This window comes from Rhinopithecus roxellana, chromosome 19 (genome assembly GCF_007565055.1).
Source record: "Rhinopithecus roxellana isolate Shanxi Qingling chromosome 19, ASM756505v1, whole genome shotgun sequence".
Classification (NCBI taxonomy): Eukaryota; Metazoa; Chordata; class Mammalia; order Primates; family Cercopithecidae; genus Rhinopithecus; species Rhinopithecus roxellana.
Genome location: NC_044567.1, coordinates 70,036,971 through 70,055,776, shown reverse-complemented (window position 1 = coordinate 70,055,776; position 18,806 = coordinate 70,036,971). Strand labels below are relative to the sequence as shown.

At 48.9% G+C, this 18,806-nt stretch overlaps 1 protein-coding gene across 1 annotated transcript in view; it reads right to left on the bottom strand.

Moving 5' to 3' along the window:
• Positions 1 to 18,806, bottom strand: part of DNAH2 (dynein axonemal heavy chain 2) — a 122,095-nt gene that overhangs the window by 22,061 nt on the left and 81,228 nt on the right. The window contains 14 exon segments of the mRNA XM_030923652.1: positions 7,524 to 7,640; positions 7,792 to 7,961; positions 9,760 to 9,901; positions 10,093 to 10,209; positions 10,724 to 10,934; positions 13,169 to 13,308; positions 13,401 to 13,533; positions 15,562 to 15,701; positions 16,072 to 16,232; positions 16,466 to 16,633; positions 16,960 to 17,109; positions 17,260 to 17,390; positions 17,529 to 17,614; positions 18,143 to 18,331. Coding sequence (XP_030779512.1) covers positions 7,524 to 7,640; positions 7,792 to 7,961; positions 9,760 to 9,901; positions 10,093 to 10,209; positions 10,724 to 10,934; positions 13,169 to 13,308; positions 13,401 to 13,533; positions 15,562 to 15,701; positions 16,072 to 16,232; positions 16,466 to 16,633; positions 16,960 to 17,109; positions 17,260 to 17,390; positions 17,529 to 17,614; positions 18,143 to 18,331 — 2,055 coding nt within the window.

Below are 18,806 nucleotides of genomic sequence, written 5' to 3'. Positions count from 1 at the left end.
AGGGGAAGTCTTCCTGCCATTCCTGAGCCTGGTCCCAGACCCTGCCCTAGTTTCCCGTGTAGTTTTCTAGAATAGTCCATGTACAGAATTGTTTATATATAAAGAAAACATAAGCACAGTGAAGGCAGGGACTTCTTCACCACTGAATCCTTAGACCTAAAATAATGCCCAGCACTCACATATTTTTTTGAATATATATATATATATATATATATATATATATTTTTTTTTTTTTTTTTTTTTTTTTTTTAAAGACAGAGTCTCCCACTCTCGCCCAGGTTGGAGTGCAGTGGCACCATCTTGGCTCACTGCAACCTCCACCTCCCAGGTTCAAGCTATTCTCCTGCCTCAGCCTTCCAAGTAGCTGGGATTACAGGTGTGCGCCACCATGCCCAGCTAATTTTTGTATTTTTAGTAGAGACAGGGTTTTAACAAGTTGGCCAGGCTGGTCTCAAACTCCTGACCTCCAGTGATCCACCCGCATCAACCTCCCAAAGTGCTGGAATTACAGGCATGAGCCACTGTGCCCGCCCTGAATAAATGAATTTTTAATCAGTGGTTATGTGCTATAACACTGTTTGTACTTGACTATTTTTTTTTTGCTTGTTTCCAAATCAGTTCTTGTAAGCTGCCTCATTGTTTTCAGCAGCTGCAAAATACTCTTGTGTGAGATTGAACTATGATTTATGTAACAAGTCTCCTACGGATACACATTTGTGTTTTTCCAACATTCTGCTATTAACAATGCTGTAATAAATATCCGTGTACAAGGCCAGGCATGGCGGCTCACGCCTGTAATCCCAGCACTCTGGGAGACAGAGGCGGGAGGACTGCTTGAGGTCAGGAGTTTGAGACCCCTGGCAGCACTGCAAGACCCTGTCTCTACCCCTCGCAAAAAAAAAAAAAAACTACAAAAGAAAAAAGTTATTCATGTACAGGCATAAGCACATCTTCACACTGTTATTTCTTGTTCCTTTAAATTTTGTTTACTTTGTGAATTTTTGAATAGCTATCAAAAATTCAAAAGGCCCAAGGGCGTGAGGGTATGAAAAGTCTTCCTTCTAACCCTGTTCCCCACTCAGCCAGGTTCCTTCTTTAGAGGCAGCCAGTGTTACCTGTTTCTTGACTCTCCTTCCAGAGGTATTCTATACATATACAAGCATAGTCTATAGTGCTGCTGCCTGGTGTATCATTTTAGGCTATTTCTTTCTTTCTTTTTTTTTTTTTTTTTGACAGAATCTCACTCTTGTCACCCAGGCTGGAGTGCAATGGCGCAATCTCAGCTCACTGTAGCCTCCATCTCCCAGGTTCAAGCGATTCTCCTGCCTCAGCCTCCCAAGTACCTAGGATTACAGGTGCCTACCACCACGCCCAGCAATTTTTTTTTTTTTTTTTTTTTTTAAGTAGAGACAGGGTTTCACCATGTTGGCCAGGCTGATCTCAAACTCCTGACCTTGAGTGATCTGCCTGCCTCAGCCTCCCAAAGTGCTAGGATTCCAGGCGTGAGCCACCGCACCTGGCTTTATTTTTATCTTTATTTTTTGAGGCAGGATTTTGCTCTGTTGCCCAGGCTGGAGGACAGTGGCATAATCATAGCTCACTGCACTCTCAACCTTCTGGGCTCAAGTGATCCTCCCACCTCAGCCTTCTTCCATGTAGCTGGAACTACAGGTGTGCGCCACTGTGTCCGGCTAATTTTTTTGTATTTTATGGAGACAAAGTCTCTCTATGTTGCCCAGGCTGATCTTGAACTTCTAGGCTCAAGCAATCCCCCGGCCCCTGCCTCCCAAAGAGCTAGGATTACAGGCATAAGCCACCAAGTCCAGCCTGAATTGTGCACTTTAAAATGGTTATAATGACATATTTTATATGTATTTTACCACGATCAACCCCCTAAGAGAAGAAGGGATACATATGTGGATTTATAACCCCCGATCCAGTAAATGCTTGATGGTTGGATTGTATCTCTTATATTAATCTATTGCTAAAGATTTCTCCTAGTTAAATTTAAGTGCACAAGTTATAGTTCCAGATAACTGACATTTTGGTGGAGCTAAAACCAAGATTTTCTCCATGTATCCTAATTGCCTCAAATGCTATTGGGTTTCTTCTGTGGTCTCTGGCAACAGTAATAACCAGAATTTTGGCAACATAATTTTATCTGCAAGCTGTGCATGCCTTATTAAGACCTTTGAATTCTATTTTAATCTCAAATAATGCTCATGAGAGACTTCATTCTGAACTAATACAGCCTCTGAGGTCCTGAGGAACAACATCCTTTTCCAGGGGGAGACAGCCCAGCTTAAGAAAACTGATCTACCCAGAGAACCCCCACCCCGCTACAGTCCAAATGTTCACGTCTCACTCAAATTCATTTTCTTTTTTTTTTTTTTTTTTGAGACGGAGTCTCGCTCTTTCGCCCAGGGTGGAGTGCAGTGGCCGGATCTCTGCTCACTGCGAGCTCCGCCTCCTGGGTTCACGCCATTCTCCTGCCTCAGCCTCCCGAGTAGCTGGGACTACAGGCGCCCGCCACCACGCCCGGCTAATTTTTTGTATTTTTTTAGTAGAGACAGGGTTTCACCGTGTTAGCCAGGATGGTCTCAATCTCCTGACCTCGTGATCCGCCCATCTCGGGCTTCCAAAGTGCTGGGATTACAGGCTTGAGCCACCACGCCCGGCCTCAAATTCATTTTCGAACTTAATCCCCAGTGCATCGGTGTTGTGAGGTGGGGCATCTGGGAGGTGATTAGGTCATGGGGGTGGGGCCCTCAGGAATGGGATTAGTGCCCTAGTAAAAGAAGCCCAAGAGAGCTTGTTTGTCCCTTCTGTTACGTGAAGACACACATAAGCATCATCTATGAGGAACTGGCCCTACCAGACACCGAATGTACTTGCACCTTGATTTTAGACTTTCCAGCCTTCAGAACTGTAAGATATCAATGTCTGTTATTTATAAATTACCCAGTATTTTGCTATAGGAGCCCAAATGAACTGAGATAACCCCTCAGCTGAGACTGAGCAGAACAGGAAGGTGGGGAGGATGATTTGGGGACTTTAACTTCAGAAGGTTGAATTCTAGATTTTTAACTCACAAAAGCAAGATTACTTGATTTCGAATTTCCATTTCTTTGGACTTTAGTTTACCAAGGGATTTATTTAATCTTTGAAATTTAATTTCTCCCTGGGGGTTATATTCAAATTTGTGGAATTTCTGTGTATGGTTATTATTGAAGTGTTTTAATGCTGTCATTTAATTGAACTGTATGGCCTCTGATATGTTATGTTGGACAATGTGACTAGGCATAATTTGGAATGCAAAATAGGAAAAAAATGTGAATGTTCTACCTTGGGGATACAGTTGCCCTGAAGTAAATTAAGACATAATTTGGAATGCAAAATAGGAAAAAATGGGAATATTCAGACTTGGGGATACAGTTGCCTTGAAATATATTAAGATTCTGTTCTGACCCATTTCAAAGCCTTCTGGGGCCCTATCTACGCCACTGGTTTGTGACCCTTGTTGTATATCAGAACTAGCTGACAAGTAAGTAATGGCTAAAGCTATGTAGTCAAAATTTTTTTCTGATCTGCAACATAATTGGGCTCTGAGCCTCTTTTCAGATCTGAGCCTCAGTACTATGCATAAGCGTTCCCACCTCTGGTAGGCTCTGACAGGAAAGCTTTTAAAATGCTGATCCTTAGGCTCTGCCAGGGATTCTTACTTAATTGACCTGGGGCAGGGCCCAGGTATCAGCACAGTGCCTAGTTGTGAAGTTCTATTAAAAGGTACGTTTAGGGGTGGGCGTGGTGGCTCAACCTGTAATCTCAGCACTTTGGGAGGCTGAGGTGGGCAGATCAGATGAGGTCAGAAGTTCAAGACCAGCCTGGCCAACCTGCTGAAACCCCATCTCTATTAAAAATACAAAAATTAGCCGGGCGTGGTGGCAGACACCTGTAATCCCAGCTACTCGGGAGGCTGAGGAAGGAGAATCACTTGAATCTGGGAGTCAGAAGTTACAGCGAGCCAGGATCGCGCCACTGCACTCCAGCCTGGGTGATAGAGCGAGACAAGGTCTCAAAAACAAAACAAAACAAAAAGGGTATATTTGGGCCAGGTGGGGTGGTTTACCCTTGTAATCCTAGCAACTTGGGAGGCCAAGGCAGGAGGATTACTTGAGCCCAGGAGTTCAAGACCAGACTGGGCAACATGGTGAAACCCTGTCTCTACAAAAAATACAAAAAATTAACCAGGAATGGTGGAGTGTGCCTGTAGGCCCAGCTACTCGGGAGGCTTGGGTGGGAGGATCACCAGAGCCCAGGAAGTTGGGGCTGCAGTGAGTCGTGATTGCACCACTGCACTCTAGTCTGGGTGACAGAGTGAGATCCTGTCTCAAAAAACAAAAAAAGAGCCTGTAATCCCAGCACTTTGGGAGGCCGAGACGGGCGGATCATGAGGTCAGGAGATCAAGACCATCCTGGCTAACATGGTGAAACCCCGTTTCTACTAAAAAATACAAAAAATACAAAAAAGTTGGACGAGGTGGCGGGCACCTGTAGTCCCAGCTACTCGGGAGGCTGAGGCAGGAGAATGGCTTAAACCCAGGAGGCGGAGCTTGCAGTGAGCTGACATCCAGCCACTGCACTCCAGCCTGGGCGACAGAGCGAGACTCTGTCTCAAAAAAAAAAAAAAGAAAAGAAGAGAGAAAGAAAGAAAAGAAAGAAGAAAAGGAAGGAAGGAAGGAAGGGAAGGAAAAGAGGGAAGGAAAAGAAAGAAGGAAAGGAAGGTACATTTGGGGGCATGGTGGCTCACACCTGTAATCCCAGCAACTTGTGAGACTGAGATGGGAGTTCAAGACCAAGACCAGCCTGGGTAATATAGCAAGACCCCATCTCTAAAAATAAATACATAAGTGCTTCTTCCTCCTTCTCCTCCTCCTCCTCCTCCTCCTCCTTTCTTCTTCTTCTTCTTCTTCTTCTTCTTCTTCTTCTTCTTCTTCTTCTTCTTCTTCTTCTTCTTCTTCTCTTCCTCTTCCTCTTCCTCTTCCTCTTCCTCTTCTTCTTTTCTTCTTTCTTCTTCTTTTTTCTTTCTTCTTTTAAGGTGCATTTGGCTTGTACATTTCACAGCCTTTGTCCATAAAAAAGGATAAACGTTTGTTCCCTATCTGCTTTCTCTTATCATTTGGGGGTTCTCAAGTTTGGGTGTGGACCCTCCACCAGAAGACCTAACACTGGGTGTGCTATAAATGCTTGTTTAATGAATGACATTGTTGGCAGTGCACCCCAGATGTCCCATATTTCATGTATGTAAGGAACCACCCCTAATTTTTTAGCCCAGGATATGATTCATCTAGGTGAAAAACCTTTCCAAATGGATTGCCAGACCTGTGATTCTTCGCTCTTGGGAAAAGAGAGTAAAAGAGTAAAGTTTTGTGAGAGGTTGGAAGGTGGCAGTGGTAGCAGGAATGGAACCGTGGAGGAGCAGGTGCAGAGAGAAGCCCGTTCACCCGACCTGGGTGAGTTCCCCGCACCGAAGAGGCCTCACGGGCAGCTTAACTTTTGATAGTAAAGATGCCCACAGCAGGAAAAAACAGGGATGAGCCATGGGCAGAGTGGCATGAAGTCAGGAAACCCGGGATCTAGCCCAGCTCTGTCGGTGACGAGCCAGTGAGCCCTTGATGTCACTAGCCTCAGGCTCCTCATCTGATCTGTGGAGGTCGAACCTGGACATTTTTCAAAGTTGGTTTTAGGTAAAACAGTTTGAAATTATATGGCCAGTTTCAATTATATAAATATTTTAAATTTCTATATAAAGATAGCACCAACAAAGTTACAGGGCAAGCGAAGATCAAAAGACTGGAGACAGTGGGTGTCTCAAAAGGGTAACAGTTAAATAAACGATGGTGTCCCTGTAGCTACCTATTGGAATATCATGCAGTGGTAAAAAGAAAGCAGAGACTCTTTATATACTGATAAGGAACAATCTTTGACTCACAGGTAAATAAGATAGTGAGGTTCCGGCCGGGCGCGGCGGGTCAAGCCTGTAATCCCAGCACTTTGAGAGGCTGAGGCTGGCAGATTACCTGAGGTCAGGAGTTCGAGACCCGCCTGGCCAACATGGCAAAACCCTGTCTCTACTAAAAATACAAAAATCAGCCGGGCGTGGTGGCGGGCACCTGTAATCCCAGCGACTCGGGAGGCTGAGGCAGGAGAATCGCCTGAACCCAGGAGGCAGAGGTTGCAGTGAGCTGAGATTGCGCCACTGCACTCCAGCCTGGGTGACGGTAATACTGGCTGCTTTCAGAGAGGAAAGCTGGTGGCTAGAGAACAGAAGGTGGGCGGGGGGAGACTTCTTATTGGATACTTCTTTGTACCTTTCACACTTCAAACCATGTAACTGTATTACCTTGGGGATAGTATAGTATTATTAAATCAATCATGTAAAAAATCAAATGATAAACTGGAAGAATTTTGAATTCTTTTGATAATGGCACTTGCCCATTCTGCCTGGTTCAGGAGTTACTCATGCATGTATCTTTATTTATTTATTTATTTATTTATTTTGAGACTGTCTCACTCTCTCGCCAGGCTGGAGTGCAGTGGTGTGATCTTGGCTCACTGCAACCTCCACCTCCCGGGTTCAAGTGATTCTCGTGCCTCAGCCTCCCAGTAGCTAGGATTATAGGTGCTTGCCACCATGTCCGGCTAATTTTTGTATTTTTAGTAGAGATGGGGTTTCACCGTGTTAGCCAGGATGGTCTCGATCTCCTGACCTCGTGATCCGCCCGTCTCGGCCTCCCAAAGTGCTGGGATTACAGGCTTGAGCCACCGCGCCTGGCTCAGCCTCCCAAGTAGCTGGGATCGCAGGCGCCTGCCACCATGACCAGCTAAATTTTGCATTTTTAGTAGAGATGGGGTTTTACCATGTTGGCCAGGCTGGTCTTGAACTCGTGACCTCAGGTGATCCACCCACCTTGGCCTCCCAAAGTGCTGGGATTACAGGCGTGAGCCGCCGCAACCAGCCTCATGCATGCATCTTGCAGGAGATCACCTGGGTTGCCCAGACTTCTCACGGTAACTAACCCACTTGGCCTCTGGGAGAGCCTGTCCCCACACGACATATGCACAGACACTCTCACATTGTTCTTGGTCCACAGAAGCGACACAGACACTCTTGACCCATCCCCCTGGCAAAGACCAATTTGCCACACGGATTTCATCAGTTAATATCTCAGGCCTCAACTCCGAAGGGTGTGACAGAGATCGCCAGCTCCCAAGCCAATCTTTGGAAGGGCTCCTGGGTCACAGTGCCTCTGAGCCTTTATAACCCTCTGCAATCAACTTAGCTTTCTGAGCCAGAGGCAGCCCAGTCTAAACAGGGCACACAGTGGGAAGGAGACAGGACTGGAATGGTATAGGACATGGGGAAGGGGGGTAGAATTAGATGGGAAAAAACAAATGCTTAATGAAGCAATCCAGAACTCAGGGAGAGGGACCTCCGTGGAAAAGACAGGCGATCGGCTCACCTCCCGCAGCTTCTCCTGGGCCTCAGCAAGCGCGGCTTGCTTCTCCCGAAGCTGAGCCAAGGCAGCGTTCATCCGGATCCGCTTGGGCTCCACCACCCGATACAGCCGCCCGTACAGCTTCGGGGAGACAGTCAGGCTGTGGGGGTCGCCCACCAACCCACCAACCCCCTCACCTCCAGACATCCCCTCCTTCCACCTGGGTCTGTGCATCCACCCATCTCTCAGGCCTGCCCTCCTTACCACCCCGCCCCAGCCCAGACGCCCTTACCTCCATGGCCCGCACCCACATGCAGAGGGACTTCGCAGCCAGGGAGACACGGCCGATGATATCAGGCTGGAAGTCAGGCTGGGCGCAGTAGGCCCCGATCTTCTTCAGAACCTTATCTGAGATATTGTCTTTATCAAAGTTGATCAGTGACTTGATGAAGTTCTGTTCCCCTGTGGGATGAAGATTAGGGGCCTTAGCCAGAGGCCTAATGCCATCCTCCTTGTCCAACAGTTTCACCTCCACTACTCACGCTTAGCCACATTTTTCCTGGGCTCAGTTCCTAAGGCCAAACTATCTGACCTGGCCCCTAGTTCCTCCCTCTGACTTGACTCTGTCTCTAGGCACCTCTCAGCCCCCAAGGTCCTCAACAATCTTCCCAGCTCCTCTCTCACCACTTACCTTGAACACTCAGCCAAGCCACCCTAAACTTCACTTTTTTTCTCTCTGCTTTGCACTTTCTTCTAGGGCAGGGATCACCAAACCGAGACTGGCAGGCCGTATTCTACTACGGGAACCCAGAGCAGAGTAAACCACAAGAATGGAACATAGAGTCCTGGTTCCCATTTTCTGATTCTTGTTCCCCTCTGGGGGTCTGAGGGCATTCCTGCCCTTGGATGCAGCAATACATTATTCTATCTTTTTATTTATTTATTTATTTTTCTTGAGATGGAGTCTCACTCTGTCGCCTAGGCTGGAGTGCAGGGGCGCGATTTCGGCTCACTGCAAGCTCCGCCTCCCTGGTTGACGCCATTCTCCTGCCTCAGCCTCCCGAGTAGCTGGGACTACAGGGGCCCGCCACCACACCCGGCTAATTTTTTTGTATTTTTTAGTAGAGACGGGGTTTCACCGTGTTAGCCAGGATGGGCTCCATCTCCTGACCTCGTGATCCGCCCGCCTCAGACTCCCAAAGTGCTGGGATTACAGGCCTGAGACACTGCGCCCCACCCATTCTTCTATCTTTAGGACAATTTTGTTTAATATACAGATGCTCCCGATAAGCCCATCATACATTGAAAATACGGTAAATCAAAAATGAATTTAATGCATCTAACCTACTGAACATCATAATTTATCCGAGCCTAACTTAGACGTGCTTGGAGCGCTTACATTAAGCCTACAGTTGGGCAAAATCATCTAACACAAAGTCCATTTTATAACAAAGTGTTGAGTATCTCATGTAATGTATTGAATACTGTACTGAAAGTGAAAAACAGAATGATTGTATGGGTACCATTGTAAAGACGAAAAATCTTAAGTCAAACCATTGTAAGCTGAATGTCAGTATTAAGATGAGCTGTTTTCTGTTACTTACAACCAAATAATCTTTTTCAAAATTTCATATTTAATAATTAAATTCTAAAAGTGATCAAAAATGTAGTTTTTTCTTTTTCTTTTTTTTTTTAGTTGAAAAGAAACAGGTAACTTTGTAAAAAGTCAGAAAATACCAGTAACAACTAAATCATCTTTTCTTTTTTTTTTTTTTTTTGGAGACAGGGTCTGGCTATGTCGCCCGGGCTAGAGCACAATGGTGCAATCACGGCTCACTGCAGCTTCTGCCTTGCACATTTAAACGATCCTCCTGCCTCAGCCTCCCAAGCAGCTGGGACTACAGGCATGCACCATCATGCCCGGCTAATTTTTGTATTTTCTTGTAGAGATGGGTTTTCGTCATGTTGCCCAGGCTGGTCTCAAACTCCTGGGCTCAAGTGATCCGCCCACCTTAACCTCCCAAAGCTTGGGATTACAGGCGTGAGCCACCACACCCAACCGGCAACCAAAGAACCTTAACTGATATTCATGCGGTCTCCCTTCTACTAGGCTCTATGCTCTCTTTTCTGCTAGGCCCTATGCTCTTGAGGGTCAGAGCAGTGCCTCATCCATCCCTATCTTTCTGAGTGTCTGCTGCTCAGCCGACATCAACAAACACTGGGCGAGCGGAAGTCATTTATTTCATGGTCTCTAGCTTACCTAGCTGCCTCTTGGCCTCTGCCCACGTGGGCTCGTTGCCTCGAAGAATCATAACTGCCTGCATCACTATCTCCACTTGGGCTGGGGGCCGTCCATAAGACTTGATCTCTCCTATATCCTTCTTGTTCAGAGACTCCAGGGCCTGGGGGAAAAAGGGATAAAGTGAGGGAGCAACTCAGCAGGTAAGACAGGACCTTATGGAGACAGAACTTAGCTGAGGTACCACCTCTTCTTCCCATTTCCCCAGAGTCTTTGAGGACAAAGAAGGCTGGCCCATTCCCTTCCCTGGGGCCTCGCGCTCCTGGCTCCCATCCTTGCACCCGCTCCTGGTACCCGCATGGCCTCTTCCAGGGCAGGCAGGGCCTCTTCTAGATCTTTCTGGGCATTGTCAGCCAGTGCCTGACACTTGATTTCCTCAACTGCAATCTTTTCACTGTTGGCTGTTACGGCCTAGGGAATGAAAAGAGGACAAGGGTTTTTGTCTTTGCCTTGGGCAAAAGTGGGAGTGATGGTGTTGGTGGAAAAGATGAAAGAGAAAGCTAAATAATTTTTTTTTTTTTTTTTTTTTTTTTTTTGAGATGGAGTCTCGGTCTTTTGCTCAGGCTGGAGTGCAGTGGTGCAGTCTCGGCTCACTGCAACCTCCTCCCCCAGGGTTTAAGCGATTCTCCTCCCTCAGCCTCCGGAGTAGCTGGGATTACAGGCGCCCTCCACCACGCCCAGCTAATCCTTGTATTTTTAGTACAGATGGGGTTTCACTATGTTGGCCAAGTTGGTCTCGAACTCCTGACCTCAGGTGATCCACAGCCTGGGATCCCAGCCTCGGCCTCCCAAAGTGCTGGGATTACAGGCGTGAGCCACTGCGCCCAGTTACTAAAGAAAATTTAAGAAGGGGAACATGGGTTCCCTGATGCAGTAGCCAGCACTGGTGGGAGTGAGGCACGGGGGGTGGGCTTGGGCCCTCGACCTTCTGCTGCTCGTCCGCCTCCCGCTTCTGCTGCACAATGATGACCAGGTACTCCTCACACTGCTTCTGGAACTCGGCCACCTTCTTCTTGGCATCTTCCAGCTCTAACGACATCACTTGTACCTTTTCCCTAGTTTCATCGATCTTGAACAAGCCTGTCCGCAGCTTATTGGCTTGGTCCTGCAGCTCCTGCCGTTTTTCTCCCAGCAACCTGCAGGGGAGAATAGGACAGGGTGTGGAGAAACGGGGCTTCCAGAAAGCGGGGTGTCCTGTAAGACCCACCTTCCCCGTGTGTCTCAAGTCCGCCTTCCTTTCTGTTGCCACCAACACTACCACCACCATCCTGGTCGGGATTCTATCATTTCCTGCCTGGGTCATCACCAACAGCTTCCCGAGGGCTCTTCTTGATTTCAGGCTCTCATTCCTCTGGTTTATTCTACACACCACTACCGGAATCAGCTTGTTAAACAGTCTCCATCACACCACCTCCCCTACATGAGAATCTTCCTCTGTTCCCCACTGTGGAATAGGCAGGTGGGCTGGCCCAGGGCAGGCAGCCGTCCCTCAGCTCCAGACTGTTTTTTTCCCTGTGGGAACGAATATGGGCCCAGTATTGCAACAATTTCCTTCTCTCTCTCTTTCTTTTTTTGTAGAGATGGTGTCTTGTTATGTTGCCCAGGCTGGTCTCAAACTCCTGACGTCAAGTGATCCTCCTACCTCGGCCTCCCAACGTGCTGGGATTACAGGCATGAGCCACTGCTTCTTTTCTTTTCTTTGAGAGGGAGTCTCACTCCGTTGCCCAGGCTGGAGTGCAGTGATGTGATCTCAGCTCACTGCAACCTCCACCTCCCGGTTTCAAATGATTCTCCCGCCTCAGCCTCTCGAGTATCTGGGATTACAGGCACCTGCCATCATGCCTGGCTAATTTTTGTATTTTTGTAGACAGGGTTTCACCATGTTGGCCAGGCTGTTCTTGAACTCCTGACCTCAAGTGATCTGCCCACCACGGCCTCCCAAAGTGCTGGGATTATAGGCGTGAGCCCCCACACCCAGCCTTATTTGCATCTTTTAAAATATCCTTTGCAATAAGTCAGCAATAGTAGGTGAAGTGTTTCCTGAGTTCTGTGAACCACTGTAGCAAATTAACTGAACCTGATGAGGGGGTGGTGGGAACCTTCGAATTATAACTGGCCAGGCAGAAACACAGGTAAAACACTGGGCTTTTGGTTAGCATCTGAAGCGGAGGCTGTCTTGTGGGACTGCGCCCTCCACCTGTGTGATCTGGGACTGCGCCCTCCACCTGTGTGATCTGACTCTAACTCCAGGTAGATCGTTTCAGAATTGAATTATGTTACAGGACACCCAGTCGGTGTCCCCTGGAGAACTGCTTGGGTGGGGAAAATCCCCACCACATCTGGTGTCTGAAGTGAAGTACAACCAGCCTTCCGTATTCACATCCGTGGATGCAACCAACAGAGGATCAAAAATATTTGAAAAAAGTCCAGGCACGGTGGCTCATGCCTGTAATCCCAGCACTTTGGGAGGCCGAGGCTGCTGGATCACCTGAGGTCAGGAGTTCAGGAACAGCCAGGCCAACATGGTGAAACCCTGTCTCTACTAAACAAACAAACAAAAAAATTAGCTGGGCATGGTGGCGCGTGCCTGTAATCCCAGTTACTAGGGAGGCTGAGGCAGGAGAATCACTTGAACCCGGGAGGCAGAGGTTGCAGTGAGCCAAGACTGCGCCACTGCACTCCAGCCTGGGCAACAGAGCAAGACTCCTTCTAAAAAAAAAAAAAAAATCTCAAAAAAAGTTGCATCTGCACTAAACATATACAGACTTTTCCCTCTTTTCATTATTCCTTAAACAATACAGTATAACAACTATTTACATAGCATCTACATTGTATTAGGTATTGTAAGTAATCTAGAGAGGATTCAAAGTATATGGGAGGAACCTGCATAAGTTACACGCAAATACTCCATTCTGTATCAGGGACTGGAGCATCTGTGGATTCTGGTATCTGTGGGAGGTCCTGGAACCAGTCCCCCACGGATGCTGAGGGCCTGTACTGTGTTGAGTGACAGAGCAGGGAAAACGCTTTGTTTTTCTATCTCATACAGGTAGAAAGTCTAGAAGACATGAAAGGCAGACAGGAAAGGACTGGGTATGGCAATGTTCCAGTTATATTATGGTCAGAAAAAGACAGAGAAACTTCATGCCAGAAAATAAGGGCCAAGAGGGTGTGGAGAGGGGCGAGGGGAACATAGCCAGAAGGCTCTGGAGACAGCCCTCCCACGAGAAGCCCCAGCTCCCACTTCCCAACTTCCTAGGCAGAACTGCGGCCTTTGCGTCTCTGCCCTTGCACATCAACTCATTTCACCCATTGCCCTCAGAAGACACCAGGCTCCCTGGCCCTGCACGTCCCCTGCCCTCCTTCATACTTCTTATATCCAGACACGAGTTCCAGGTAGTTGGTGGGTGTGACGTAGTTGTGTCTCCGCAGTTCCAACAGCATCTTCTGGGAATACTGAGCTACTGACCAGTGCATAGTGACAAAGATCTGGGCCACCTTCCTGTGGATCTGAGGCCAGTGACACAGGATGAAAAGGCGGATGGAAAGGGAAGTGGGAGAGAGGCCGGGGGTGTGATGAGAGGCGGGGAGGAGGGGCTCACATTCTCCTGAGTTCCCAGGTCTACTCCTACGAGGTACTTCTCAGCCACCTCGAGCAGGGCCTCTTGGGGCCACTCTGAGAACCAGTTGATGGTTGTGCAGTTCACCAAGGCTGGATACTGGCGGATCCAGTTCCTGGGAAGGGGTTTAGAGAGGCTGTAAATTCCATGCACAGACACAGCCTCCAGGCACTGGCTTCCCCACACGCATCCACTCACTTTCTAGGAACCTAAAATGCCCCATCCCCTTTCTCCTCTGTCTCCTTGTCCAAATTCTGTTCCTTCAGAGCTAGTTCAGCAGAACATTTAGAAACAGGTTCTGGAGTCACAAAAACCTGGTTCTACACTTTCGAGGTGTGGATCTCCAGCAAGTATCTAAGCTCTTTGAATGCCAGTTTCCTCGTCTCTAAAATGGGAATAGTAATACATGCTGACTAGGGTGGTTGGGGGATTCAATGAGGTATCACATGTGAAAAGTTCAGCATAGCGCCCGGCTGTGTTCACAAACATTAAAAACAAAATGGTAGGCCGGGCACTGGGGCTTGTGCCTGTAATCCCAGCACTTTGGGAGGCCAAGGCGGATGGATCCCTTGAGCCCAGGAGTTCGAAACCATCCTAGGCAAATGGCAAAACCGCATCTCTACAAAAAATACAAAAATTAGCTGGCCATGGTGACATGCGCTTTTAGTCCCAGCTACCGGAGAGGCTGAGGCAGGAGGATCACTTGAGCCTGGGAGATGGAGGTTGCAGTGAGCCGAGATGGCACCACTGTACTCCAGCCTGGGTGACAAAGCAAGACTTGGTCTCAAAAACATTTTTTTTTGTTAAGATAATCCAAATTGCTTCCCTGCACAAGTTATCTGCCCTCTTCCTAGTTCCTGATGCCCTTAAAAATCTAGTCATATCAAGAAAATGTGGTATAGACATCCAAGATAATATTATTCAGCCTTACAAAAAAGAAGGAAATCCTGACACATGCTACAACACGGATGAACCTTGAGGACACTACGCTAAGTGAAATAAGCAAGTCACAGAAAGACAAATGCTAGCTGGGCGCAGTGCCTCACGCCTATAATCCCAGCACTTTGGGAGGCGGAGGTGGGTGGATCACTTGAGGTCAGGAGTTTGAGACTAGCCGAACCAACATGGTGAAACCCCGTCTCTACTAAAAATACAAAAATTAGCCGGACATGGTGGCAAGCACCTATAATCCTAGCTACTGGGAGGCTAAGGCACGAGGATCACTTGAACCTGGGAGGTGGAGGCTGCAGTGAGCCGAGATCACAGCACTGCACTCCAGCCTGGGTGACAGAGTGAGACTTCGTCTCAAACCAAAAAAGAAAGAAAGACAAATGCTGCATCGTTCCACCTGTGTGAGGCATCTGAAGTCAGACTCATAGAGACAGCGGCTGGGGAGGGAATGGGGAACAGTGGTTTCCTGGGTATGGAGTGTGGCCTCGGGAGCATGAGAAAGCTCTGCAGCTGTTACACAACAGTGTGAGTGTACTTCACATGGCTGAACACTGCACTCAAACGGTTGATACATCTTGGTGTGTGTGTGTGCGTGTGTGTGTCTGTGTGTGTGTGTGTGTGTTTTGAACAGAGTTTCGTTCTGTCCCCCAGGTTGCAGTGTAGTGGCGAGATCTCGGCTTACTGCAACCTCTGCTTCCCGGGTTCAAGCGATTCTCCTGCCTCAGCCTCCTGAGTAGCTGGGACCACAGGTGCCCCCACCACCACGCCCAGCTAATTGTATTTTTAGTAGAGACGGGGTTTCACCATGTTAGCTGGGATGGTCTCGATCTCCTGACCTCGTGATCTGCCTGCCTCGGCCTCCCAAAGTGTTGGGATTACAGGCGTGAGCCACTCTGCCCAACCTGTGAGTGTGTGTTTTTAACCACAATTAGATTTACAATGACAAAACAAAACCAAAAAGCCACCCACCAAAATAAACAAAAAATCTAGTTATACCAAGAGAGGGCAGATGACTCCCATGTTCAGCAAAGGAACTTTCTGAAATCGGGCACAGCCTACAGAAAGGAGATGGGCGAGGCGGGCAGAGGAGCCTGCTGTTATTCCTGACACTAATTTCCAGAAGGCACAGGAGGCCACAGCAGGGTGAGGGAGCACACAGAAGGGTCTGGGAGAAGAATGTCACAGAAGTCACCTGAAGGGATCCCCCACGGGGCTGAGGCAAAGCACGATGTGCAGGTTGTTCCGCACGCGTTCAATGAGGTAGGTGAAGAGGCTGTCCGATGACTCAGGCACCTGCTCCGCCCGGGCCTGGTCTATGATGTGCGACTGGATCTGGACAGAAGCCACCCAGGGTCAGAGGGCTGGCGTCTCCATGGCAGAATCAGCGGGGGCAGCAGGTCAGGCGGGGCTAACAAAGTGTTTCCCAGGCTGGACTCGAACTCCTGGCCTCAAACCATCCTCCCGCCTCAGCATCCCCCACCCCCGAGTAGCTGGAACTACAGGCTCGAGCCACTGTGCCTGGCTCTGAAGCATGGGTTTTAAAGCAGCTCTGCCCAGGGTCCCTGGAGGGGACCTTCTACCTTACAGGGCTGAGGTGGGCAGTGGGGGTGCTCCAGGGGCACATTCTGGGAGCTGTGGTCCTTCTGGGGTCAGCTAGGCCGGCGGAAGAAGCTCCTGGTCGAGGGTGTGAAAGGAATCCTACCTCTTCAAATTCATCAGGCTTGTAGAGATTGGGCACCTCGCCTGAGCTGAGGATGTTGTTGATGTCCTCTAGGAAGGACTCATCAGCTATTTGGGTGTCCACAAAAAGGAAGGACGTGGTCTTGAGCTCCACCCCAGCCTGGCGATACAGACGCTTGATATCTGGCCGGGGGAGGGACGGAGGACAAACTCATTGCAGATTCCCCGTCCTGGGCTTGATTCCTTTTCTGAGATTTAGGAACCCTCCCCGCCCCGCAGCATACACGCAACACCATCCTACACTCAACACAGGCCGGGCACGTCTGCCCATCTGGCTGCCATCTCTCCTCTCGTATCACTGCAGGAATGTACGCATCTGATCTTTCATTCCTACCGTTTCAGAAACCCAGCCGTACCATCTCGGAACTCCTGCTTCCGATAATGTTTGGTGACCTCGATCTGGAAGGTGGTGTAGTCACAGATGGATGAAGCCAGGCGGGCCAGACTCTGGCGTCCGCTGCCCCCGATGCCCACGAGGAGCATGTTGCCCCGAGGCTGTCCAATGACCCGCACGATCCGTGTGACTGGGGGTGGGGTGGGTGTGAGGGTAATGAGTTGGCTGAGCAAACTCAGGGGACCTCCAGGCTCTAGGCTAGGGATTGGGGTCCCTGAAACTGAAGCAGAGGAACCAAGAGGTATGAGAAGAAGTTGGTGCCCAAGGCCCAGGAGGCAATTCAACTTTTAACCTCCACCTTCTCTGTTAAACACACGCTGCCACACCCAGCTGGGGCCAGGGAGAAAGGCAGCTTCCGGAACTTGATTTGGGAGACCTGGGAAGGGACCCCTATTTCCTTAGACATACCCCATCACTGAGATGATGGGGAAGGGGGTGGGACTGGCAGGCGCTCACTGTGCTCAATGGCCTCTCGGAAGAGCACCAGCTGCATGGGCACCACAGAGGGTGACAGGTTATACTCATTTAGAGCCGTCTCCATGACTGTCTTCAGCACTGTCAGATCTGTGAGGTCTTCGTACACCTTGGGCTCCTTCAGGAAATCCCCTGAGCCATGGGAAGAGGGGATCCGAGTCACAAATGCCTGGTCTGCCTCCCCGCCGCAGGACTCCACATTTCAGACTCCATGTCCTGACTCCTTCTAGCCCCGATGTCCTAAGAGTGTCAAGCCCAAGGTCATCACAGCTCCCAGCTCACCAAAGATAGGAGGACGCTTGCTGGGACAGAGATGATGAAACGTGAGGTCAAAGAAGGAGCCGAGCTTGTCGTTTATGATGCCCATGAAGGCTTCTGTGTCTGCCGCATCAACCAGCCGGTCTGAGAAGACTCTGTGGGCAGGGAACTGGCGTGAGATCTGGGAATAAAGAGGAGAATGGCCTGGGGAAGGCAGTGTCAGGCTGGGAGCAAAGCGGGGGTGGGAGCAAGGCTGAGGAAGCCTGCGTCTGGTCAGGGCACATGCATGTCACCTGAAACATTCATGGATCCAGAGCCGTGTGATGCTGGACTTGGTATCATGGAAGTCCTTGTTGGCTCTAAGCATGCCCTGGAACACCTGGGGAAGAGGACTGACTGTCGGGACCAGGGAGCAAAAAGGTTCCCTCCGGAAGTTTTTTGTTTTTGTTTTTGTTTTTGAGACAGTCTCACTCTGTCTCCAAGGCTGAACTGCAGTGGTGCAATCTCAGCTCACTGCAACCTCTGCCTCCCAGGCTCAAGCAATTCTCCTGCCTCAGCCTCCCATGTAACTGGGACTACAGGCACACACCACCACACCCAGCTAATTTTTTTTTTTTTATATATATTTTTAATAGAGACAGGATTTCGCCATGTTGGCCAGGTTCTGGTCTTGAACTCCTAACCTCAGGTGATCTGCCTGCATTGGCCTCCCAAAGTGCTGGAATTACAGGTGTGAGCCACCACACTTGGCCCAGAAGTTTTAAAGGTAAAGCCACGGAATGTGGCACTTCAGGATGGGGGTGACTTTCGGTGCGCATGCTATTGAGTGTTAAGGCTTAGTTTGAGAAGAGAATGCCTCTGTGGAGGCTGGGCCAAGCAGAAGGGGCAAGGTCAGGCCGAGAGTCACCTTGGAGATGTCTCGAAGGTTGAAGAGGTAATGGATCTTGGTGGGTGTGGGCAGGAAGCGCTGTACCACGGTGTTGTACATGTCCAGGGTGGCCTCTGTCACCACGTTCCCAATGGGCTTCACCTCTTCCTCAAAGTCCTGAAGCTTCTGATTGATCATGGTGCCAAATATGCGGATGATCTGGGACTCCTAGAAATAGACCCTGGCTCACTCTCCAGGGCTCCTGGCCTTCTAGCCAGGAAGGGAGCCAATAAAGAGCTTGGCTCATGGCAGAATTTAAGGGGGCATCAAAAAAAAATCCTAAACTCAGAAATAAGACGAATGATAAATACTATTTTAACACTATATAGTGTTATATGTATTATACATACTATATATTTATACATATTTTAATTTATTTATTCATATGTATACTGCAACTTCTGCCTCATGGGTTCAAGCAATTCTCTGCCTAAGCTTCCCAAGTAGCTGGGATTACAGGTGCCTGCCACCACGCCTGGCTAATTTTTTGTATTTTTAGTAGAGACAGGGTTTCTCCATGGTGGTCAGGCTGATCTCGAACTCCCGACCTCAGGTGATCCGCCTGCTTTGGCCTCCCAAAGTGCTGGGATTACAGGCATGAGCCACTGTGCCCGGCCTTAACACTATATATATACAATTTTTT